Here is a 26,982-nt window from a genome sequence, read left to right as displayed (position 1 = left end):
AACTCTCTGCCAGACTTTATTTCATGCAAATCGACCCAGTAAAAACGGAGATACGATGATATAAAGTTAATGCACGCTCAAAAGTATGAGAAATGCAATGTGGCGTTTTACGAAGCGGAAAATAATGCTGGAAACTAGATCCTGCTCAATAGATAGCATTTGCCAGGGAGGGGGTGGGGTAATCGAGTAAACGGAGTGGTGCAAAACAAAACGAAGCGAAACGAGGTGATACGGAAAGAGACGGCGATTGAAGGAAAGTGACAGACAAACAATTGAGAATTGAGAGATAGTTCGATAGATTTAGTGTTGGTCCGAATACAAGATAAAACTTCACATTTTAGAGTGGCCTTTTTGTGACCAGCCTAAGGATAAGGATATATATGATGCAATAATCATGCTGTCTAATCAGCATCTTGATGTGCCACACCTGTAATGTGGAGGGATTATCACAGCAAAGGAGAACACACAGATTTAAACACATTTGTGAACAATATTTGAGAGAAATAGGCCTTTTGTTTACTTTTTTTTGTTACTAGGAAAAATAGACTTTCCCTCGCTTTTATTTTTGCCGTTTATGAGTTTACTTCTGTTTTAACACCTTTGTATGTTTTTGTAGGTGGAATGTTGTCTTAAGGCTGCAGCTTGGGTGAAAAGCAAGTGACAAATGTTCTACTCTGTGGGACAATAAAATTAATCTTGAATCACTCACATGTGCTAGATGTAGCGGGAGTCTTTGGTTTTAGTTTGATATTTTTAGCTACACTGAAATTGTTGCATTTCTGCATTAGATGCTATTGTATTTACGCAAACCCAACATTTTGTGGTTTTAAGATATCAAATATCACCTAAAAATTATTGTCACCTGTGTGCATACTTTGGTGACTGGAACTTATGACACCACAAATGGTTAAAGTTACACTTTACACAAAAGACAACTTCGTAATATAACATTAGACATTTAATTCAAGACCAGCAATTCTTGAAAATTTGCCAAACTGTTCACTATTGCCTTGTGATGCCAGAAGTATCAAATGTGAGTATGAAACTGCAACATTGAAATAACAAAGTAGTACACCCAGTTCTTATTTCATACTTTATTACTTTGAATACTTTACACGGCCTAATACTGTAACATGCGTATGAACATGCAGATGAGACAGAACAATCTCCCCTTGTGCAGCACAGTGTCTCCATCCAGTAAATTCCACAGTGTAATGCAATCGAATACAAGACAAAATGAAGTATGGATATTAAATATCTCTTTGGTCACATTATACGTAGAGCTGTTCATGTTGTTGGATCTGCTCACTGTATATGGCTCATATGGTTCTGTGTCAATGATAACAGCAGCTAGTAAAAGTTGTATGTATGCTGGTCTCATGTCAACGAAATATACATCATGTTAGTCAAAGTGCTTAAAAAGTGCATGACATAAGGACATGGAAATAAATAAATGCAAAGTCTCAGTCTTCAGTCTCTTCATAAACGATACTTAAAGTCTAAAACTGGGTGGTATTAAGTCCCTTGTCCATTTCTTAATTCCAAATAACTCCAGTAATGACTGCAATGACTAAAAGGAAACTTGTTTTGTTGATGACTGCAGAGGAGGCAGCTGTAGTTGTTGGTGGTGCCGGGGCCGCCGTGGTTTCCGCCGGGGCTGCTGCCGGGGCCGCTGTGGTTGCTTCCGCTGTAATTGCTGCCGGGGCCGCCGTGGTTGCTTCCGCTGTAATTGCTGCCGGCGCCGCCGTGGTTGCTTCCGCTGTAATTGCTGCCGGGGCCGCCGTGGTTGCTTCCGCTGTAATTGCTGCCGGGGCCGCCGTGGTTGCTTCCGCTGTAATTGCTGCCGGGGCCGCCGTGGTTGCTTCCGCTGTAATTGCTGCCGGGGCCGCCGTGGTTGCGTCCGCTGTAATTGCAGGCGGGGCCGCCGTGGTTGCTGCTGCCGGGGCCGCTGTGGTTGGGGCAACTGTGGTTGCTGCGCCGGGGCCGCTGTGGTTGGGGCAACTGTGGTTGCTGCTGCCGCGGTTGCGGTTGCTGCCGGGGCAACTGTGGCTGCTGCCGTGGTTGCTGCCGGGGCTGCTGCCGTGGTTGCTGCCGCTGTTGCTGCTGTAATTGCTGCCGGGGCTGCTGCCGTGGTTGCTGCCGCTGTTGCTGCTGTAATTGCTGCCGGGGCCACCGTGGTTGCTTCCGCTGTAATTGCTGCCGGGGCCGCCGTGGTTGCTTCCGCTGTAATTGCTGCCGGGGCCGCCGTGGTTGCTTCCGCTGTAATTGCTGCCGGGGCCGCCGTGGTTGCTTCCGCTGTAATTGCTTCCGCTGTAATTGCTGCCGGGGCCGCCGTGGTTGCTTCCGCTGTAATTGCTGCCGGGGCCGCCGTGGTTGCGGGCGGGGCCGCCGTGGTTGCTGCTGCCGGGGCCGCTGTGGTTGGGGCAACTGTGGTTGCTGCTGCCGGGGCCGCTGTGGTTGGGGCAACTGTGGTTGCTGCTGCCGGGGCCGCTGTGGTTGGGGCAACTGTGATCTGTGTGTTGCCTGAGGCTGTTCAGCAATGCCATGGATTGATCAGTATAACATTCAGATTTTGATCCTACATTTCAATTGCATATTTTATTGGGAATTAATTACTTACAAACACACAGAAGCAGGAGGACACAGATCATCATCATTATGGGAAGGTACTTTTCTGTTTTAAAAATATGAATCATTTCAGTTGGACTCATTATAGTAACAAAACTAATAATGTAGTGTCTTTTAAATAATTTTATTTCCTTACAGAATAGTTACATAAGAACAGAGAAGTGTAACTCATAATAAAATTATAAAACATTTTACTACTTTTATAATCACCAATGATAATTTTTGTAATAAGTGATTATTATTAATATGGAAAATTACATTGTAATTAAAGAGAGACAAGAAACACAACTTGCATTGATTGAAATTGGACAAATATTCAGTATTGACATACTTACAGATTGCGTCTCAGTCGTTGACTTGTCTTCACTGCATGGACTGAAGTTGTGATGTTCTGATTCTCAGCTGTTCAGTGTCCTTTGCAGTTTGTTGGTTGATGTCCTCCAGTTAACAGACAGTAGCTTTTATATCCACACAAAGCAGGTAAGATGACATCAGGCTCTAAAGAAAGACGTACAGGATGAGTATGAGGAATGTAAACAAAGAGCTGTAAAGGTGACAGTTTGGTCATTCTAGTTCCTCACATTAGTAAATAATGTCTTGCAAGGCTTTATTCGTTCTCTCATGGTGAGTCCGATTGATTTCCAATATTTCTCTGGTGTTTGTCAAAAATACTTTGTGTTTGGTCACCTGTTGGGATGTCTTTGTAGTATCTGTGGGGCTCGTCGTTACCTTCACATTGTCCACCTTGGTACATGCATTGCAGCAGGTCTTTTTTGTTTGCATCTAAATCATGCAGATTTTTTACATGTTATTAAATAATTTGTGGAGCCTAAGATGCTTTGCAGTGTCTAGATAAGAGGACTCTGCACACTTTGGTTCAATAATAAAGACAATACTTGGTCATTACGGGAAATGTCCATATTTACTGTTTTGGAACTCTCTGCACTCCAGCAGTGAAGTTACTAACATAATTATTTTAGTTCTTATTTTGCCACTTGAATGTGCTATCTTGTGTTAGTTTTTTAACTGCACATTAACATTTTGTATATAAGGATTTCAATAAGCATAGTTACTGTGTTTGGAAAGGTGACAAAACATTTATTAAGTAGAAGCTGCCTTGTGAAAATAAATTGTGAAACACAACCTTTACAATTCAAAAGTGAAACAAATGTTGGCATAGTGTAGAAGATTACATGACTCGCTCCATCTGTATGAACTAGAATGGATGACCACTTGAGGATAATGGAGCCTTTGCCCAGGAGCCACTGATCATGTGGACATCAACTCTGGCAAACCCACGAGTGAGGCCCCTGATGGCCAAGGCAGGACAGAAAGATAGTCAGGACAAATCTAAAAAGTGGTTCTTCAATCCAAGAAAATAAAAGCACAATGTCAAATGAGTAAATAAAATTACCGACATTTGTGTTGTGAGGGGGGGGGGCTCCTCACAACATAATCCCTCTCGCCAGCAGTTTAAACCAAGTGATACACTTGTAAACTGAAGCATGACCCTGAATCTGCACTACTGATGTATTTGTTCCAATTTATTTATAAAAGACAACATGTTCTCCAAATGTAGAATTCCAAGTCTCAGGAAGTAAGCACAGCACTCATCACTGAAGAACATAACTGACGCCTGTCCCAACAAATATCTTTTGATGTCTGCCAGACCACAACAACAGAAAAGCCAACGGTGTGCTTGCTCTAGAACAGGGGTCTTCATCGATTTTCAGGCCAAGGACCCCTGGTGTAGCATGGAGCCCCTACTGCAGCGGTATTGAAACAAAAGGGAGGGGGTGCGGTCAGAGTTCTGTGCGAGAGGAGAGAGGCTGTCCAAGTTTTTATAACAAAATATTTGCTTTATCTACAAACAATTTCACGACCCCCCTGCAGTACCTCCGCAGACCCCCTGTTGAAGACCTATGCTCTAGAACAGGAGTCTCAAACTCAATTTACCTGGGGGCCGCTGGAGGTAGAGTCTGGGCCGCATCAAATATTCCAAAAAAAAGTGCAACTGATCCAAACTTTAGTAATAACATAATGTGTGAACGAGCGATAGAGAAGCTCACATAAAGCTGTCATTTGTAATATACTGTTGGAGTGGTAAGCAGGCCTATTGTTTTTGGATATTTGGGGAGTTAGGTGGTCCGTGAGTGTTTTTGTATTGGTTAAGTGGTCCTTGGTCTGAAAAACACTGCTCTAGAAGGTTTGTCACAAATACTTGAGAAGGGATGGTATGAACACGGAGATTAATATTAAATGTGAACATGGCTGGGATGAACACAATATGTTGAGTTTAGCTTCTGAATACATTCAAGTGGAAAATATCATCTTCTACTTTCAATAAAGTGTGATGTTACCAAAGACAGGGCACTCCTTCAGCTCTGATGATCAAAGCTCTGTAGGATAGAAGCACCAGCAGCTGTTTAATGCAGAGTGCATTTAATCTCTACATTATAACCCCAGTGCTTTACACTATTACCACACACACACACGATGGATTATGTGCTCTGGCAACAATAAAGATGTAAATTATGCTTTAGTTGCGGAAAATATATATTCTAGGAAAACAATTCAGTGAGCGCTTTGCAGACACATTCAGTATAAAACATCATGTGACTATAGAAATGTTCGCTATCAAACGTTATTTTAATTAATGTAATCCTGGCACCATTACTTCAAATTAGAAAATAAACAAAAGCACAATAACAATAATAATAAAGGATCTACAGGACAACATGACTGCTTTATGGTCTAGCATTTCAGAAATACTAACTATTCAAAATAATAAAATCATCAAAACAATGCTTCTATATTCATACTAACATCACATTTATAATGAACATTAGTTCAGCAACATCACAATGTGCACGATACCTTTTTATATTCATCATTGAACCACTTAAATATTTTCTCTGGGTTTTACTGACGTCACAACTTGAAAAAAGTCAGAATTTGTAGATGTGGAACTACAAAACTCCCATGAAACCTGTTGGGTACAATTGTGGCTCAGTTTCATCGAGGGTTCAGTGTTGATGAAAGACTTTTAAGTTACATTTATAGGAACACGTTGCATTGAGTCTAAACATTGCATTGAGACAAGACTGTTTGGTTATTGTCCCAGCAGCTGCTTTAGTTTCAGATAAGATGGTAAATGGAATGTATTTATACAGGACTGTCTCAGAAAATTAGAATATTGTGATAAAGTTCTTTATTTTCTGTAATGCAATTAAAAAAAAAAAATGTCATGCATTCTGGATTCATTACAAATCAACTGAAATATTGCAAGCCTTTTATTATTTTAATATTGCTGATTATGGCTTACAGCTTAAGAAAACTCAAAAATCCTATCTCAAAAAATTAGAATAGTTCCTCAGACCAAGTAAAAAAAAAAGATTTATAACAGCAAAACAAAATCAAACATTTGAAAATGTCCATTAATGCACTCAGTACTTGGTTGGGAATCCTTTTGCACGGATTACTGCATCAATGCGGCGTGGCATGGAGGCAATCAGCCTGTGGCATTGCTGAGGTGTTATGGATGCCCAGGATGCTTCAATAGCGGCCTTTAGCTCATTAGCATTGTTGGGTCTGGTGTCTTTCAGCTTCTTCACAATACCCCACATATTCTCTATGGGGTTCAGGTCAGGGGAATTGGCAGGCCAATCGAGGACAGTAATGCCATGGTCAGTACACCAGTTACTGGTGGTTTTGGCACTGTGGGCAGGTGCCAGATCATGCTGGAAAATGAATTCCTCATCTCCATAGAGCTTTTCAGCAGATGGAAGCATGTAGTGCTCTAAAATCTCTTGGTACACAGCTGCATTTACTCTGGGCTTGATGAAACACAGTGGACCAACACCAGCAGCTGACATGGCTCCCCAAACCATCGCTGACTGTGGGAACTTCACACTGGATTTCAAGCAACTTGGATTTTGCTCCTCTCCAGCCTTTCTCTAGACTCTGGCGCCTTGACTTCCAAATGAAATACAAAACTTGCTTTCGTCTGAAAAGAGGACTTTGGACCACTCTGCAACTGTCCAGTGCTTCTTTTCCATAGCCCAAGTCAGACGCTTCTTCCGTTGTCTTGAGTTCAGAAGTGGCTTGACCATGGGAATACGGCTATTGTAGCCCATTTCCCAGACACTTCTGTAAACAGTGGCTTTTGATACCTGGACTCCAGCTTCAATCCACTGTCTTTGAAGCTCCCCCAAATTCTGGAAGCGACTCTTCTTCACAATGCTGTTCAGGCTGCGGTCATCTCTCTTGGTTGTGCAGCGTTTCCTGCCACATTTCCCCCTTCCAACAGACTTTTTGTGGATGTGCTTTGAAACTGCACTCTGTGAACAGCTTGCTCTTTGAGACATTTCTTTTTGTGTCTTACCCTCCTGATGGAGGGTGTCAATGATGGTCCTCTGGACAGCAGTCAGATCAGCAGTCTTCCCCATACTTGTGATTTAGTTTACTGAACCAAGCTGAGTGTTTTTCAAGGCTCAGGAAACCCTTGCAGGTGTTTCGAGTCAATTAGACGATTCAAGTGATTCGTTGAACACCCTACTAGTATACTTTTTCATGATATTCTAATATTTAGAGATAGGATATTTGAGTTTTCTTAAGCTGTATGCCATAATCAGCAATATTAAAATAATAAAAGGCTTGCAATATTTCAGTTGATTTGTAATGAATCCAGAATGTATGACATTTGTTTTTTTAAATTGCATTACAGAAAATAAAGAACTTTATCACAATATTCTAATTTTCTGAGAGTCCTGTACAGCGCGCTCCTAGTCTTTGTGACTCTCAAAGTCAAATTCAGCAAGTCACACACATTCATACTCTGGTGGCAGAGGCTGGCACACAAGGAGCTCATCAGGACACTCACACGGCTGTTCAAGCGAGAGCAATTTGTGGTTCAGTATCTCGCGAGAACACTTTGACCACAGCGTTGGTAGATAACAAATAGATCCAGTATGTGGTTGAGGTGGTAAAAACACCCAACATATTTTCTGACAGGAGAGCCTATTATTAGTACAAAGAACTATTCTTCAGTCCGCGCTCTGTTTATAGCCCTAGGGAAACAAGGTGTTGATCACGTCACTACCTTTTACCTTTACATGTACAGGTTACCAAAAGGACAATGCTGCATGACGTCGACCATTCCTGTTTGTCCTCTCTACCAGCCGACACTTCTGAGTTACTTTCAAATGTGACGGTCATATAAAATGTTACAATGTTTACTTTATTTGCCACATCAGTTCTGTTTGTTTTTAAGCTCGTTTTACCGCTATGTAACAAACTCACTGTGTGACTTTTAGAGATAAAGTTTCCCAAAATATCAAATACGTCAGGTCTAAAATGATGCACAAGACATGTTGAGTATTTCCATTTGATGGAACGGTGGAGCCATCAGAAACATGTCATTTTGGTCAAACACAAGTGTAACGGAACTCTGTCACAAGATTGACAAGTGAACTCAAATGCACGACTCCGAGACGGATGTAAAGTAACAATATAAAATACTTTACTGAAAACAAAGTACTAAACAATAGCACTCACTGGGAGGATTTACAAACAAAGTATCAAATAAACAATCACTCACGAGGAGGACAAATAATTAAACACAGTATTAAACAGAAGATCACTCTAAGAGGATATCAAACTCTAAATACAAAACAAAGTCTCTAACAATGAGCCACATAGAAAAAATAAACTTGACAAAAACCTGACCTGATCACTGGACTAGACCCACGACACCTGAACAAGTACGAACTGGCACAAGACAAGGGGGGTGGGGGGGACAGGACTATTTAAACATGAGGTGAGAGGGCACAGGTGGAAACAATCAGGGAGACAATCACACCAAGGAAGGAAGTAAAGGGATCTGGAAAGAGGGACAAGAGGAAAGTATAAAATAAAACAGGAAGTGCACGGTGAGACTAGAAATGAGTGACTCTAACTATAATGGTATTATTTCTTTCTTTTAGAAGTATTGAAACAGTCTTTAAAGTCAACAAATGTGTCCTTTAAAAAGATACTCAGAGTTTCACAACATCTGATAGAGAGACGCACAATCTTCCTATTTGTGAATGTGACACTGAAGTTTCCAGCTACACGCTACAACCTACGAGTCACAAGTACTAATGTTACCACCGTTTTTACCCCTGAGCTCACTTGCCAATCTTTATAGATATAGAAGCGTAGATACTTCGCATCTGCACGTACGCCAAAGCTTTACAATTACACCACAACAATCCCTCCCAAAAACATCAAATCCAACATCATATCCAAGTAGAATTTTACTGAGCCGGTTTCCTTAAAATATAGGAAACATAAAAAGACGTTTGATTGATCTAATGAAAGGGTGACCACACCCTCAAAAGGGAAAACATTCCTCTTACTCATCCTGTACGTCTTTCTTTAGAGCCTGATGTCATCTTACCTGCTTTGTGTGGATATAAAAGCTACTGTCTGTTAACTGGAGGACATCAACCAACAAACTGCAAAGGATACTGAACAGCTGAGAATCAGAACATCACAACTTCAGTCACTGCAGTGAAGACAAGTCAACGACTGAGACGCAATCTGTAAGTATGTCAATACTGAATATTTGTCCAATTTCAGTCAATGCAAGTTGTGTTTCTGGTCTCTTTAATTACAATGTAATTTTTCATAATAATTAAAATCATTATATTAATAATATTAATAATAATCACTGATATTTCTTACACAAATAATCATTGGTGATTGTTATATTATTATAATTAATAATACAAATAGGAATAAGAATAAGAATCAATCAATGAAAGTTGTGTTTCTTGTCGCTCTTTAATTATCCCAAATAATTATCGTTATAGTAATATTAATAATATTAATAATAATCATTGATAATTCGTACACAAATTGAAGATTATAATAATATAATTATTATTATTATTATTATTATTATTATTATTATTATTAATAATAATAATAATAATATTAACAAACAATACAATTTGTGTGTCCTTCTCTTTTCAATAACAACATAATGCAACATTTGAGTAATTTAGCTATTAAGAAAAAGACTTGTAAACATCAATAAGTAGTTCAAATAAAGAGTTTTATTAGTACATTTCTAAAAGCAAACACTGTCGTCATTACTAAAATTAATCTAAACAAAATCAAATGTTATCTTTTTTAAACAGAAAAACACCTTCTCATAATTATGATGAAGATCTGTGTCCTCCTGCTTCTGTGTGTTGGTAAGTTTAAGTAATTAATTCCCAATAAAATATGCTATAGAAATAAGTTTGAAATGTAGGATCAAAATCTGAATGTTATACTGATCAATCCATGGCATTACTGAACAGCCTCAGGCAACACACAGACGACCACAGTGGCCCCGGCAGCAACTACAGTGGCCCCAGCAGCAACCACAGTGGCCCCAGCAGCTACCACAGTGGCCCCGGCAGCAACTACAGTGGCCCCAGCAGCAACCACAGTGGCCGCAGCTGTAACTACAGTGGCCCCGGCAGCAACCACAGTGGCTCTGGCAGCAACTACAGTGGCCCCAGCAGCAACTACAGTGGTCCCGGCAGCAACCACAGTGGCCCCAGGCAGCAACCACAGTGGCCCCAGCAGCAACTACAGTGGTCCCGGCAGCAACCGCAGTGGCCCCAGCAGCTACCACAGTGGCCCCGGCAGCAACTACAGTGGCCCCAGCAGCAACCACAGTGGCCCCGGCAACAACCACAGTGGCCCCTGCAGCAACCGCAGTGGCCCCAGCAGCAACCACAGTGGCCGCAGCTGTAACTACAGTGGCCCCAGCAGCAACCACAGTGGCTCCGGCAGCAACTACAGTGGCCCCAGCAGCAACTACAGTGATCCCGGCAGCTACCACAGTGGCCCCGGCAGCAACTACAGTGGCCCCAGCAGCAACCACAGTGGCCGCAGCTGTAACTACAGTGGCCCCGGCAGCAAGCACAGTGGCTCCGGCAGCAACTACAGTGGCCCCAGCAGCAACTACAGTGGTCCCGGCAGCAACCACAGTGGCCCCAGCAGCAACCACAGTGGCCCCAGCAGCAACTACAGCGGTCCCGGCAGCAACCACAGTGGCCCCAGCAGCAACTACAGTGGTCCCGGCAGCAACTACAGTGGCCCCAGCAGCAACCACAGTGGCCGCAGCTGTAACTACAGTGGCCCCGGCAGCAACCACAGTGGCTCCGGCAGCAACTACAGTGGCCCCAGCAGCAACTACAGTGGTCCCGGCAGCAACTACAGTGGCCCCAGCAGCAAGCAACCACAGTGGCCGCAGCTGTAACTACAGTGGCCCCGGCAGCAACCACAGTGGCTCCGGCAGCAACTACAGTGGTCCCGGCAGCTACCACAGTGGCCCCGGCAGCAACTACAGTGGCCCCAGCAGCAACCACATTGGCCGCAGCTGTAACTACAGTGGCCCCAGCAGCAACTACAGTGGTCCCGGCAGCAACCACAGTGGCCCCAGCAGCAACCACAGTGGCCCCAGCAGCAACTACAGTGGTCCCGGCAGCAACCACAGTGGCCCCAGCAGCAACTACAGTGGTCCCGGCAGCCACTACAGTGGCCCCAGCAGCAACCACAGTGGCCGCAGCTGTAACTACAGTGGCCCCGGCAGCAACCACAGTGGCTCCGGCAGCAACTACAGTGGCCCCAGCAGCAACTACAGTGGTCCCGGCAGCAACTACAGTGGCCCCAGCAGCAACCACAGTGGCCGCAGCTGTAACTACAGTGGCCCCGGCAGCAACCACAGTGGCTCCGGCAGCAACTACAGTGGCCCCAGCAGCAACTACAGTGGTCCCGGCAGCAACCACAGTGGCCCCAGCAGCAACCACAGTGGCCCCAGCAGCAACTACAGTGATCCCGGCAGCAACTACAGTGGCCCCAGCAGCAACCACAGTGGCCGCAGCTGTAACTACAGTGGCCCCGGCAGCAACCACAGTGGCTCCGGCAGCAACTACAGTGGTTCCGGCAGCTACCACAGTGGCCCCGGCAGCAACTACAGTGGCCCCAGCAGCAACCACAGTGGCCGCAGCTGTAACTACAGTGGCCCAAGCAGCAACTACAGTGGTCCCGGCAGCAACCACAGTGGCCCCAGCAGCAACCACAGTGGCCCCAGCAACAACTACAGTGGTCCCGGCAGCAACTACAGTGGCCCCAGCAGCAACCACAGTGGCCGCAGCTGTAACTACAGTGGCCCCGGCAGCAACCACAGTGGCTCCGGCAGCAACTACAGTGGCCCCAGCAGCAACTACAGTGGTCCCGGCAGCAACCACAGTGGCCCCAGCAGCAACCACAGTGGCCGCAGCTGTAACTACAGTGGCCCCGGCAGCAACCACAGTGGCTCCGGCAGCAACTACAGTGGCCCCAGCAGCAACTACAGTGGTCCCGGCAGCAACCACAGTGGCCCCAGCAGCAACCACAGTGGCCCCAGCAGCAACTACAGTGGTCCCGGCAGCAACCGCAGTTGCCCCAGCAGCTACCACAGTGGCCCCGGCAGCAACTACAGTGGCCCCAGCAGCAACCACAGTGGCCCCGGCAACAACCACAGTGGCCCCTGCAGCAACCGCAGTGGCCCCAGCAGCAACCACAGTGGCCGCAGCTGTAACTACAGTGGCCCCAGCAGCAACCACAGTGGCTCCGGCAGCAACTACAGTGGCCCCAGCAGCAACTGCAGTGGTCCCGGCAGCAACCACAGTGGCCCCAGCAGCAACCACAGTGGCCCCAGCAGCAACTACAGTGGTCCCGGCAGCAACCGCAGTGGCCCCAGCAGCTACCACAGTGGCCCCGGCAGCAACTACAGTGGCCCCAGCAGCAACCACAGTGGCCGCAGCTGTAACTACAGTGGCCCCTGCAGCAACCACAGTGGCTCCGGCATCAACTACAGTGGCCCCAGCAGCAACCACAGTGGCCGCAGCTGTAACTACAGTGGCCCCGGCAGCAACCACAGTGGCTCCGGCAGCAACTACAGTGGCCCCAGCAGCAACTACAGTGGTCCCGGCAGCAACTACAGTGGCCCCAGCAGCAACTACAGTGGTCCCGGCAGCAACCGCAGTGGCCCCGGCAGCTGCCACAGTGGCCGCAGCTGTAACTACAGTGGCTCCGGCAGCAACCACAGTGGCTCCGGCAGCAACTACAGTGGCCCCAGCAGCAACTACAGTGGTCCCGGCAGCAACCACAGTGGCCCCAACAACAACTACAGTGGCGGCCCCGGCACCACCAACAACAACTACAGCTGCCTCCTCTGCAGTCATCAACAAAACAAATTTCCTTTTAGTCTTTGCAGTCGTTACTGCAGTTATTTGGAATTAAGAACTGGACAAGGGACTTAATACCACCCAGTTTTAGAAACTGTAAACACTTTAAGTATCTTTTATGAAGAGACTGAAGAATTTAACTTAATTAATAATGCATTTATTTATTATTTCATTAATTACCATGTATATATCTGAGTTTGACGTCCTAATTGTGAACATGCTTTAATTTATAGTCTTTCCAATTAGAATTTTATGATAACAGATCTTATGTCATGCACTTTTTAAGCACTCTGACTAACATGATGTATAATTCTGTTGACATGAGACCAGCATACGTACAACTTTTACTAGCTGCTGTTATCATTGACACAGAACCATATGAGCCATATACAGTGAGCGGATCCAACAACATGAACAGCTCTACGTATAATGTAACCAAAGAGATATTTAATATCCATACTTCATTTTGTCTTGTATTCGATTGCATTACACTGTGGAATTTACTGGATGGAGACACTGTGCTGCACACGGGGAGATTGTTCTGTCTCATCGGCATGTTCATACGCATGTTACAGTATTAGGCCGTGTAAAGTATTCAAAGTAATAAAGTATGAAATAAGAACCTGGGTGTACCACTTTGTTATTTCTATGTTGCAGCATCATACTCACATTTGTTTCTTCTGGCAGTATGTGGTAAGCTCATGTTTTTTTGCATCTCATGAAATATTTAGTTCATCATTGCAGAACAGGACTAGGAAGAAATTTTCTCTCTGGAGGATTTTGATTATAGTTTCATGCAAATCCATTTACAGTATCTTTACTGCAGAGCTAACAGTGTAATAGTTGGATTTGAGATTTACTCAATAATCTTTAGCTTTATTATCAATAACCATAGCACATTGTCTTTATGCTTCAAACATTTGCACATTCCATTTTTAAACATTGCAAATGTTTTTTCTTTATTTAAAATATATATATATTTTACATATTACTGCACATTTTAATCTTATATTAATGGTTCTTGACTTTTTCAGTACTTTTTCTTTTCTGGTACTGCTGTATGTTACCAATGCCAAAACCTACTTGGCAACAAACCTGTTTCTGATTTCTGAAGTATGCCACAGTGCATACTTCATTCTGATTGGCCAGAGGGCTCTGACATCACCATCTGAAATTGATACTTAGGGAAGATAGGGTAATGTTGTACAATGTTTCAGCTATTAATAACAGATTAGTCTATATCTTGGGGTAGAGAACAATATGAATACTTTTGGTCTCTACCAAGTGTTACTGTATTAGTGGCTTACTCCTTTTCATCCTCAGTAATTCATGTTTGATTTGATTTTTGACACTTTATATACCAAAGCAATCCTACTAGATGATGGAGAAATAAGCGTCCCGTATACTTAGATCAGATCAAATAAGCCTGTTTAAGTGTGGTTAGTCCATGTTATGTTACACCATAGAAGAGCTTACCTGGAGTAGTTTGCCTAAGTAGGATTTGACCAGCAGTTTTCTCACAGAGCAAACACAACACAACTCTTTTCAATCTAGTGTGACCACACCCTTAAATTACCATTCAACATGTTGATATCAAGTCATGTTCACATGTTACTTCTCTCTGTGCGTCAACAGGTGGCTGTAGTTGTGACTGAACCAGATTCAGAGCTGATGGAGGACATCTCCACCCCACCCACTGAACCCCAGGTGGAGCCCATAGAAGCTGTGACCACAGATCTCTGAACTCACCACACACTGCTCCTATGTGGTGTCATGTTCAGTCAGAGTGTAAATATGAATGTCAACTGGGAAAGACTATTCCTGTCTACCTCCTGGCGGCCATTATAATTAGGACTCTGTAATCTACTTTTTAGCTTGATAACTCATGAATCAAAGGGACAGCAAATCTGCTGATGGTAGCAGTCCAAGGTAATAAACAGAAGAAGAATTGGTCAAAAATAAATGAGTGTCCCAACAAGTTGTCAAAGGTTCATCGTGTCCTTTCACTTCTGGCATGACATGAATACTGAATCAGTATTAGCACTGCAACACTTACAGTACAGTATGTTGTGCTTATGATATAAATTAGTGTTACCAGTAATGTTGAAATACTAAGTTAGTAAAATAAGTAGAGAGTAGAGAAAAATAGTATAGAGACATAAAAAACTGAAAGACACAACCAGATTCTCAGCTTGGACAGCGAGGGGAAGCAAAGATCTTGGTCACATTTAAGAGTATGTTGGATATATTCACTTCACTAATAGTATGTGCACAATCTGTGTAAATGAGAGTGAAGGCAGATTCAATATGTAACCTTGTGCTATTTTGCCTTTTAAACATCTTAAACTTCTCTTGCAATATTTAACTGTTGAAATAAAATGTTGTTTCTTGTTATAAAACAAAACCTTTTATTGAGTTCTTCCTTTTGAAAACTGGACTTGATGCCATTCCAGAATTCATTGATGAAAGAGCATGACAGCAGCTGATCTACTGTCTGTTGTCCGTTTAATGTTTGTTCTAATATTTAAGACCTGTTATCTTAATTAAAACTTAACTACTCCAATGATGTAGTACTTCTATAAAGTGTGGGGACTCAAAACAGGCACCAGAGAGCAAACTATTCAGACGTTTAGTCCCTAGTGTCACAACCTGGCTCGAAAGGAGGTGACAAGGAGGGAGACCACACAATCAAATAACTTTTCTATATGGTTTAATTTAAGTAAATTATACACAAAGCACAAGCACAATACAAATAGTAGGCAGCAGGCCAGAGGGAAGAGACAGAGAAGATCTTGCAGGTCTCTTTATAGCCTGAGCCCAGCCTGCTCAGGTGTGCTGAATCAGTGACGAGGAGATGACGAGGTCTCAGCTCCACCAATCAACCTCCTGAAACACAGGTGAAGCACACAGCCTGGGAAGGACACACTCCCCCCCATAAGACAGGGTTCCTACCCTGGACTTTAAACAATGGGCATTATCCTATAAACAACTAACCATACATTATTATTTTTCTAAAAGGTGCTTGGCCTACACAACCCCCCTACCAAACATAACTTTACCACTTAACACTCTTCCCTCTCCAGACTCGGCAACTCCAACCTCAGCAACCTTGACGCCTAGGAGCAATTTAAGAGTAAGGGAAACACAAGCTGCAGAGGACAATGTAGAACCATGTTAGTTAAGTACAGGGTACAGTAGCGAAGGGTTACAACGGCGCACGGGACAAGGCATCTACCATAACATTACCTTTGCCCTTAATATGGCGGATGTCCAGGTTGTCGTTGACAAATTGGTTTTCTGTCGCCCGCGTCAATATCATGGTCAATAAGATTTGTTTTTGAAGGCGTGTCCGAAAATAGGGATGATAACTTCTCATCAAATCCACCAACTCTCCACTCCAACTTCTGAAGTGAGTCAGAGTTCTTCAAACGCCCCCGCCGTAAAGCATCAGGCGCTGCCACTGCTTCCCCCCCACTAAATGCTGACTGCGCCACTGTACCAACAGTCAAAACAGGACATGCTTCTGAGGAAAAGGAATCCGAGAACTCAGCTTTACAGATCTTTGGCAAAGGCCCAACACAGTCTATGATCAAGTGTTCAAATGGGTGGTCCACTGCAGGGATTGGATCAAGAGGGGCAGGCTTAAACTGATTTGATTTACCCGTTACCTGACATGTATGGCAAGTCTTAATGTAAACTGCCACATCACGCTTAAGACGAGGCCAAAAGAAGTAACGCAAAATGTGACGGTACGTTTTCTTAACTCCCAAATGCCATGTCTGATCATGAGAATATTTCAACACTTTATTTCGATACTTAGTTGGAACCACTATTTGGACAACCGGCTCACCCACAGAATCAAAACCCTGGGGCACCCCCTTACGTACCAATACTTCACTCTGCAGGAAATAACCAAAGGCTGCACTTTTAACGTCATTGCTAGGCCGCAACTGGTCAAAAAGCTCACTCAAAGCAGCGTCAGCTCACTGTTCACCAATAGGAACCTGCAGCGAGATGGGAAGAAATTCAGGTACATGCAACTCTTTCCAAATCACACTCTTCCTCCTGAACTGAAGAATCTGACTTTAGGGAATTCCTGTTTACTCTTATCTGGTTCTTTTAACAAAAGGAGTAGACTTAACAGATGGGGAGCCATCCTGACCATCAGCCAAAACCCGTTACCAGCCAAATCATTTCCCAGAATCATATATATCCCATCGATAGGCAAGGCAGGCCGGACCCCAATGTGGACCTCACCAACAAAAACACCACAAGACAGACTGGCTTTGTGCAAAGGAAGACAGAGTGGTTAAGCCCATTCTCCTTACCAGCACACAATCACCAGTATCTGAGTCATGAGAAAAGGGAAGCACGGAAGCTAGAATAAATGACTCCTTAGCTCCTGTATCTCGTAGAATTTCCACAGGCACTTTAATATCATTACCAATGAGAGCCTACCACCCCATCTGACACAAAAGCTTCAAAACCAGAATATGTTTCAGTTTCAGATTTAACTGAATCAAGCACCTCCTCCGAAACAACTGGAATTTTCCTACTTGGAACACTGAGAGCAACTGGTCTAATATATCTACCACCTGTGCGATTTAGCCTACTTTCCAGTAGAGGACACTCTGCTTTCCAATGTCCCCTCTCATGGCAATAGTTACACGCATGATCAAAATGAGATGAACGCGGACCAGGATTTATTTTTGCGGACTCAGACCAAGAGAATTTTGCGGAGTGATCAACAGCTTTAGCAGTAGCATTATCTGACCCACAGTTTCTTCCAAACTTTCCTCTATGTGCCAGCACATACTCATCTGCCATGGTAGCAGCTTTAGAGGCAGTCCCTAATTCCACGCTCAGCAATACGAGTGGCAACCTCAGGTGGAATACACTCTTTAAACTGCTCTAGCATCATCAGATCACACAGATCTTTAAAAGTAGTAACTTCCAACGCCGAACACCACCTATTGAAATGTTTCATTAAATCCCTTGCAAATTCAACATGTAACTGCTCGTCAAACTTCCTCCAAGACCTGAAACATTGAGGATAGGCCTCTGGTACCCACTCATAAGCTTTCAAAACAGCATCTTTAACAGTAGAATATTTCTGACTTTCAACCGCACTAAGTGCTGAATAAGCTTCTTGGGCCTTTCCTGTCAATACCGATTGCAACATCACTACCTGGTCAGCCTTGGGCCACCCTCTCCCATTGGCAACACATTCAAAAAGGGAGAAAAAAAAGTGTCTGGGTCTCTCTCATCAAACTTCGGTACAAGACGCAAGTGTCCCATCCACATCAAACCTTTTCAAATTTTGTGAACCGTATTCACCTGAATCCCTAGTATCAACTTTACCTGACTTAATTAGGTCTAACCGGTACTGCTCTAACTTCAATCTTCCCTTTTCCAAAGACTGTCGTTCCTTTTCCAGGCCCAATTTATCCCCCTCTATCTGCAACAGCAATAGCTCTTTTTGTTGTGCGAACGTTAAAGCTATTGTAGGAGAAACCACAGACTCACCAACATTGTCACTTGGACGTTGTAGTGTAGCTGGCAAAACACCGGTTTCCTCAATGACCCTTTAATTTCCTTTTTTAACAATTTTTCTCCAACATCAACATCATAATGCTCAACAAGCTTCAACAGTTGCTCTTTTGTACAACTATCCAACAGTTCCTCAGACGGAGACTGAACAAAGTTAGCCACAGTAGCCATAATTACAAACAAAAAGTCCTCCAACACTAATGCAACAGGGTTAACGGCTGTTTTAACTATGGAACCCAATTCCTCTGGCTACCTATTTAACCAATACTAACTGACTCACTCAACCCTAGTCTTCATGCAGGATTGTGGAGGGATGGATTAAGCATAAAAACCAGCAACCCAGTTAAACTCCAGCATGCGGAAAATCACCTAGACAGTCCTAGGAGTGCCCCCGAGCAATGCTCTAACCACTTACTGCACAAAAACAACAAACAAAAATAAAAGAGATCAATAGAGACAGCCAGTGTGTCACATTGCTTATGCCTAACAGGAATAAGGGTTCCAAATTATTTACCAGCCCTCAACTCCCCAATAGCAGCTCAGGAAAACATCCACCAAACCTATGCCTAGACAGACAAACTGCTCTTAATCACAACAAACAGCCAAAATTATAGACTGAGGCCTCCCAAATCTAATACTGTCCTCCTCCTCTAAAGGCAAGTCAGAGACTTGACCTAATAGACATACATAATAGTTAAATGCTAACAGTCTTCTACTTAAGCAATAGCTCACGACAGGCCGTGGTATATGCTCATTATATCACAGTTAAGGGGCGTGGTTCGCGGAGGGTAACTGTGATATAATGAGCATATATCACGGTCTGAAGTGAGCTATTGCTTTTATAAAACAGTTACCAAGTGGGGCAATATGAAAGAAAAATACACTCATTTTTAACCAATCGCACACAAGTCAGCGTTAATGGTTCTCTCTCAGAACATACAGTATATATATATCTATATATATATATAGATCTATATATCTATCTATAGATCTATATATCTATAGATATATATATATATATATATATATATATATATCTATATAGATCTATATATCTATCTATATCTATATATCCATAGCTATATAGATCTATAGATATAGATAGATATAGATATATATAGAAATATAGATCTATATATCTATATATATATCTATATATATATCTATATATATATATCTATCTATCTCTATATATATAGATCTATATATCCATAGCTATATAGATATATATATAGATCTATATTTCTATCTATATATATAGATATATATATTTATATATAGATATATATATTTATATATATATATTTATATATATATATATATATATATTTATCTATCTATATCTATATCTATATATATATAGAAGACCCTACCTCATACATGCGTCTTTATTTGTAGACTTTAGTTCATCACATAATGTTACAGCCGCATCTATTAAGAAGCTAAATTACCTTAATGTTCTCCGTCTTATTAGATGCCATTTGTAACCAATCGTACACAACAGGTCAGCGTTAATGGTTCTCTCAGAACATACAGTAGTACCATGAGCAATGGAGCCCTCCAGGGCTGTGTGTCAGTTCACCTGTCCATGTTATCTTCTACACTTGACACTAATGATCATATAATTAATTTCTTAGATGATACTGCCAAATAAAAATAGTGACCCAACTGCTATTTAGAATTACAAAGATTTGTGAAATGGTATTTCCATCTAGTCTTAAATGTTGAAAAGACGGCGTTTGACCCCAGGGGAGTGGGTGACCATAGGCCTGTGTAATCCTTGATTAAACCATCTCACAGGTCCCCTAATACAAATATCTTGTAGTTATATTGACAATTTAACAAGAAACACACGTGGACAGTCTCTGTATTGGATTATAACAATGCCATTAGATTTAAAAATGCATTTATCTCTGCATCAATAAAACTTTTAGATAGCAGCAGATTAGGGATGGACACTGGATGACCCTTGTTTTTACTAGGAAAAATAGACTTTCCCTCACTTTTATTATTGCTCTTTATGAGTTTGCTTCTGTTATAACACCTTTGTATGTTTTTGTAGGTGGAATGTTGTCTTAAGGCTGCAGCTTGGGTGAAAAGCTAGAGACAAATCTTCTACTCTGTGGGACAATAAAGTTAATCTTGAATCACTCACATGTGCTAGATGTAGCGGGAGTCTTTGGTATTAGTTTGATATTTTTAGCAACACTGAAATTTTTGCATTTCTGCATTAGAAGCTATTTTAATTACGCAAACCCAACATTGTGGTTTTAAGATATCAAATCACCTAAAAATCATTTATTAATCAGAAATCTTTGTCCCCTGTGTGCATACGATGGTGATTGGAATTTATGACACCACAAATGGTTAAAGTTACACTTATGGTTCTGTCAGAGAACTTTGTAATATAACATTAGACATTTAATTCAAGACCAGCAATTCTTGAAAATGTGTCAAACTGTTCACAATTCCCTTGTGATGCCAGAAGAAACAAATGCGAGTATGAAACTGCAACATAGAAAAAAACAAAGTAGTACACCCAGTTCTTATTTTATACTTTATTACTTTGAATACTTTACACGGCCTAATACTGTAACATGCATATCAAAATGCAGACGAGACAGAACTATCTCCCCGTGTGCAGCACAGTGTCTCCATCCAGTAAATTCCACAGTGTAATGCAATCGAATACAAGACAAAATGAAGTATGGATATTAAATATCTCTTTGGTTACATTATACGTAGAGCTGTTCATGTTGTTGGATCTGCTCACTGTATATGGCTCATATGGTTCTGTGTCAATGATAACAGCAGCTAGTAAAAGTTGTACGTATGCTGGTCTCATGTCAACAGAATATACATCATGTTAGTCATGAGTGCATGACATAAGGACATGGAAATAAATAAATGCAAAGTTAAACCCTTCAATCTCTTCATAAACGATACTTAAAGTCTAAAACTGGGTGGTATTAAGTCCCTTGTCCAGTTCTTAATTCCAAATAACTGCAGTAACGACTGCAATGACTAAAAGGAAACTTGTTTTGTTGATGACTGCAGAGGAGGCAGCTGTAGTTGTTGCTGCCGCCGGGGCCGCCGCTGTAGTTGTTGCTGCCGCCGGGGCCGCCACTGTGGTTGCTGCCGCCGGGGCCGCCACTGTGGTTGCTGCCGCCGGGGCCGCCGCCACTGTGGTTGCTGCCGCCGGGGCCGCCGCCACTGTGGTTGCTGCCGCCGGGGCCGCCGCCACTGTGGTTGCTGCCGCCGGGGCCGCCGCCACTGTGGTTGCTGCCGCCGGGGCCGCCGCCACTGTGGTTGCTGCCGCCGGGGCCGCCACTGTGGTTGCTGCCGCCGGGGCCGCCACTGTGGTTGCTGCTGCCGGGGCCACTGTGGTTGCTGCTGCCGGGGCCACTGTGGTCGTCTGTGTGTTGCCTGAGGCTGTTCAGCAATGCCATGGATCGATCAGTACAACATTCAGATTTTTATCCTGCATTTCAAACTTATTTCTATAGCATATTTTATTGGGAATTAATTACTTAAACTTACCAACACACAGAAGCAGGAGGACACAGATCTTCATCATCATTATGGGAAGGTGCTTTTCTGTTTTAAAAATATAAATTATTTCTGTTGTTACATTATACTTTGCTTTGTATAAGTAAGAATACTTTATTTGCTGTAAATGCAAACTACTGTTTATTTAGAAGGAAAATAAATGTTGGGATCTACAGATTAGATCTACATTGTTTCTGGAATAAATCAGGTTATTTTATTCTTTAAATTAAACATTTAAGTTAAAAACACACACAATACCTAAAGCAGTGAAAAACACTTTTCAAATAAATTCCATTTCCCTCCAGAAAAGTTACATAAGGAGCACAGAGAAGTGTAACACATGATTATTACTTTTATAATCACCAATGATTATTTTTGTGTAATTATCAGAGATTATTATTAATGTTAATATCATGACTAATTATTGAAAATTAATTAAAGAGACCAGAAACACAACTTGCATTGACTGAAATTGGACAAATATTCAGTATTGACATACTTACAGATTGCGTCTCAGTCGTTGACTTGTCTTCACTGCAGTGACTGAAGTTGTGATGTTCTGATTCTCAGCTGTTCAGTGTCCTTTGCAGTTTGTTGGTTGATGTCCTCCAGTTAACAGACAGTAGCTTTTATATCCACACAAAGCAGGTAAGATGACATCAGGCTCTAAAGAAAGACGTACAGGATGAGTAAGAGGAATGTTTCCCTTTTGAGGGTGGGGTCACCCTTTCATTAGATCATTCAAACGTCTTTTTATGTTTCCTATGGGCTAAAGAAACCGGTTGAACAACATGTTAGATATTTTTGGAGGAGTTTGTGGTGAACTTTTGCTTATTTTCATGATAACGATTTTTGTCATTGTGCACCTTGTGTCTTCAGTTTAGTTTTTATTTGTGTTTGTATAAGTAGACAATATTGGATTTCCTTTGAGGAGAGACACTCTAATGAGAAGGACCAGATGTTTTAAAGTGTGATCACTTGTCTTTGGTCTGATCAAGTCTAAACAGCCTCATTGGAAACAAAGAGCTGTAAAGGTGACAGTTTGGTCATTCTAGTTCCTCACATTAGTAAATAATGTCTTGCAAGGCTTTATTCGTTCTCTCATGGTGAGTCCGATTGATTTCCAATATTTCTCTGGTGTTTGTCAAAAATACTTTGTGTTTGGTCACCTGTTGGGATGTCTTTGTAGTATCTGTGGGGCTCGTCGTTACCTTCACATTGTCCACCTTGGTACATGCATTGCAGCAGGTCTTTTTTGTTTGCATCTAAATCATGCAGATTTTTTACATGTTATTAAATAATTTGTGGAGCCTAAGATGCTTTGCAGTGTCTAGATAAGAGGACTCTGCACACTTTGGTTCAATAATAAAGACAATACTTGGTCATTACGGGAAATGTCCATATTTACTGTTTTGGAACTCTCTGCACTCCAGCAGTGAAGTTACTAACATAATTATTTTAGTTCTTATTTTGCCACTTGAATGTGCTATCTTGTGTGTTAGTTTTTTAACTGCACATTAACATTTTGTATATAAGGATTTCAATAAGCATAGTTACTGTGTTTGAAAAGGTGACAAAACATTTATTAAGTAGAAGCTGCCTTGTGAAAATAAATTGTGAAACACAACCTTTACAATTCAAAAGTGAAACAAATGTTGGCATAGTGTAGAAGATGACATGACTCGCTCCATCTGTATGAACTAGAATGGATGACCACTTGAGGATAATGGAGCCTTTGCCCAGGAGCCACTGATCATGTGGACATCAACTCTGGCAAACCCACGAGTGAGGCCCCTGATGGCCAGCGGGCCAAGGACAGAAAGATAGTCAGGACAAATCTAAAAAGTGGTTCTTCAATCCAAGAAAATAAAAGCACAATGTCAAATGAGTAAATAAAATGGGCCGACATTTGTGTTGTGAGGGGGGGGGGGCTCCTCACAACATAATCCCTCTCGCCTGTGAACAGCAGTTTAAACCAAGTGATACACTTGTAAACTGAAGCATGACCCTGAATCTGCACTACTGATGTATTTGTTCTAATGTATTTATAAAAAGACAACATGTTCTCCAAATGTAGAATTCCAAGTCTCAGGAAGTAAGCACAGCACTCATCACTGAAGAACATATCTGACGCCTGTCCCAACAAATATCTTTTGATGTCTGCCAGACCACAACAACAGAAAAGCCAACGGTGTGCTTGCTCTAGAACAGTCTCTCAAAGAGTCGTCCGCGGACCACTGGTGGTCCGTGAGTATATTGGTAAAATGTCACATTTGAAAATATTAAAGTTTCTCAAACTGTTTAAAAATGTATGGAGTAGAGTGTAGCATAGATGTATGGACATAAACTCAGAAATACATGTAGTCTGTTTCATATCATGTGTAAAATCTATCAGCATTCATCGTTTAAATCGCATATGAACGAATTGCTTGTAGAATCTGTAGTTGTATTTGTATTGTTGATTTAATGTGTGAACGAGCGATAGAGAAGCTCACATAAAGCTGTCATTTGTAATATACTGTTGGAGTGGTAAGCAGGCCTATTGTTTTTGGATATTTGGGGAGTTAGGTGGTCCGTGAGTGTTTTTGTATTGGTTAAGTGGTCCTTGGTCTGAAAAACACTGCTCTAGAAGGTTTGGCACAAATACTTGAGAAGGGATGGTATGAACACGGAGATTAATATTAAATGTGAACATGGCTGGGATGAACACAATATGTTGAGTTTAGCTTCTGAATACATTCAAGTGTAAAATATCATCCTGAACTTCTTCTACTTTCAATAAAGTGTGATGTTACCAAAGACAGGGCACTCCTTCAGCTCTGATGATCAAAGCTCTGTAGGATAGAAGCACCAGCAGCTGTTTAAAGCAGAGTGCATTTAATCTCTACATTATAACCCCAGTGCTTTACACTATTACCACACACACACGATGGATTATGTGCTCTGGCAACAATAAAGATGTAAATTATGCTTTAGTTGTGTAAAATATATATTCTAGGAAAACAATTCAGTGAGCGCTTTGCAGACACATTCAGTATAAAACATTATGTGACTATAGAAATGTTCGCTATCAAACGTTCGTTATTTTAATTAATGTAATCCTGGCACCATTACTTCAAATTAGAAAATAAACAAAAGCACAATAACAATAATAAAGGATCTACAGGACAACATGACTGCTTTATGGTCTAGCATTTCAGAAATACTAACTATTCAAAATAATAAAATCATCAAAACAATGCTTCTATATTCATACTAACATCACATTTATAATGAACATTAGTTCAGCAACATCACAATGTACACGATACCTTTTTATATTCATCATTGAACCACTTAAATATTTTCTCTGGGTTTTACTGACGTCACAACTTGAAAAAAAGTCAGAATTTGTAGATGTGGAACTACAAAACTCCCATGAAACCTGTTGGGTACAATTGTGGCTCAGTTTCATCGAGGGTTCAGTGTTGATGGAAGACTAAGTTACATTTATAGGAACACGTTGCATTGAGTCTAAACATTGCATTGAGACAAGACTGTTTGGTTATTGTCCCAGCAGCTGCTTTAGTTTCAGATAAGATGGTAAATGGAATGTATTTATACAGCGCGCTCCTAGTCTTTGTGACTCTCAAAGTCAAATTCAGCAAGTCACACACATTCATACTCTGGTGGCAGAGGCTGGTACACAAGGAGCTCATCAGGACACTCACACGGCTGTTCAAGCGAGAGCAATTTGTGGTTCAGTATCTCGCGAGAACACTTTGACCACTTGACCGCAGCGTTGGTAGATAACAAATAGATCCAGTATGTGGTTGAGGTGGTAAAAACACCCAACATATTTTCTGACAGGAGAGCCTATTATGAGTACAAAGAACTATTCTTCAGTCCGCGCTCTGTTTATAGCCCTAGGGAAACAAGGTGTTGATCACGTCACTACCTTTTACCTTTACATGTACAGGTTACCAAAAGGACAATGCTGCATGACGTCGACCATTCCTGTTTGTCTTCTCTACCAGCCAACACTTCTGAGTCACTTTCAAATGTGACGGTCATATAAAATGTTACAATGTTTACTTTATTTGCCACATCAGTTCTGTTTGTTTTTAAGCTCGTTTTACCGCTATGTAACAAACTCACTGTGTGACTTTTAGAGATAAAGTTTCCCAAAATATCAAATATGTCAGGTCTAAAATGATGCACAAGACATGTTGAGTATTTCCATTTGATGGAACGGTGGAGCCATCAGAAACATGTCATTTTGGTCAAACACAAGTGTAACGGAACTCTGTCACAAGATTGACACGTGAACTCAAATGCACGACTCCGAGACGGATGTAAAGTAACAATATAAAATACTTTACTGAAAACAAAGTACTAAACAATAGCACTCACTGGGAGGATTTACAAACAAAGTATCAAATAAACAATCACTCACGAGGAGGACAAATAATTAAACACAGTATTAAACAGAAGATCACTCTAAGAGGATATCAAACTCTAAATACAAAACAAAGACTCTAACAATGAGCCACATGGGAAAAATAAACTTGACAAAAACCTGACCTGATCACTGGAGTAGACCCACGACACCTGAACAAGTACGAACTGGCACAAGACAAGGGGGGTGGGGGGGGGGGACAGGACTATTTAAACATGAGGTGAGAGGGCACAGGTGGAAACAATCAGGGAGACAATCACACCAAGGAAGGAAGTAAAGGGATCTGGAAAGAGGGACAAGAGGAAAGTATAAAATAAAACAGGAAGTGCACGGTGAGACTAGAAATGAGTGACTCTAACTATAATGGTATTATTTCTTTCTTTTAGAAGTATTGAAACAGTCTTTAAAGTCAACAAATGTGTCCTTTAAAAAGATACTCAGAGTTTCACAACGTCTGATAGAGAGACGCACAATCTTCCTATTTGTGAATGTGACACTGAAGTTTCCAGCTACACGCTACAACCTACGAGTCACAAGTACTAATGT

At 41.9% G+C, this 26,982-nt stretch overlaps 1 protein-coding gene across 9 annotated transcripts; it reads right to left on the bottom strand.

Moving 5' to 3' along the window:
* Positions 1 to 1,079: 1,079 nt before the first annotated feature.
* Positions 1,080 to 26,641, bottom strand: LOC115016088 (ice-structuring glycoprotein-like). Of its 9 annotated transcripts, none has more exons than XM_029443755.1 (6): positions 26,562 to 26,641; positions 22,502 to 22,664; positions 21,990 to 22,046; positions 2,378 to 2,529; positions 1,772 to 2,290; positions 1,080 to 1,675 (listed from the first exon to the last, which is right to left on the bottom strand). In XM_029443755.1, the coding sequence occupies exons 3-6, from the start codon at positions 22,027 to 22,029 to the stop codon at positions 1,571 to 1,573; spliced, it is 816 nt and encodes a 271-aa protein (XP_029299615.1). In that variant the 5' UTR covers positions 22,030 to 22,046; positions 22,502 to 22,664; positions 26,562 to 26,641; the 3' UTR covers positions 1,080 to 1,570. The 9 variants fall into 9 exon arrangements, 8 of the variants coding, with proteins under 8 accessions (XP_029299615.1, XP_029299613.1, XP_029299612.1 ...); XM_029443753.1 differs by having other exon boundaries at positions 1,080 to 1,863; positions 1,915 to 2,290; XM_029443752.1 differs by having other exon boundaries at positions 1,080 to 2,073; positions 2,122 to 2,290.
* Between the last annotated feature and the right edge of the window lie 341 nt (positions 26,642 to 26,982).

Source organism: Cottoperca gobio, chromosome 11 (assembly GCF_900634415.1).
Source record: "Cottoperca gobio chromosome 11, fCotGob3.1, whole genome shotgun sequence".
NCBI classification, from domain to species: Eukaryota; Metazoa; Chordata; class Actinopteri; order Perciformes; family Bovichtidae; genus Cottoperca; species Cottoperca gobio.
The sequence above is the reverse complement of the archived record's forward strand: the minus strand, read 5'-3'. Positions and strand labels throughout refer to the sequence as shown.

What these genes read in the sequence shown, in the direction of transcription:
- LOC115016088 (XM_029443748.1), bottom strand. Translation starts at nt 22,029, where the DNA reads ATGATGATGAAGATCTGTGTCCTCCTGCTTCTGTGTGTTG. An exon ending in CCTCCTGCTTCTGTGTGTTG is followed by an intron (nt 2,530 to 21,989) that starts GTAAGTTTAAGT and finishes ATTGCTGAACAG; the next exon opens with CCTCAGGCAACACACAGATC. An exon ending in CAACCACGGCGGCCCCGCCC is followed by an intron (nt 2,291 to 2,377) that starts GCAACCACGGCG and finishes ATTACAGCGGAA; the next exon opens with GCAACCACGGCGGCCCCGGC.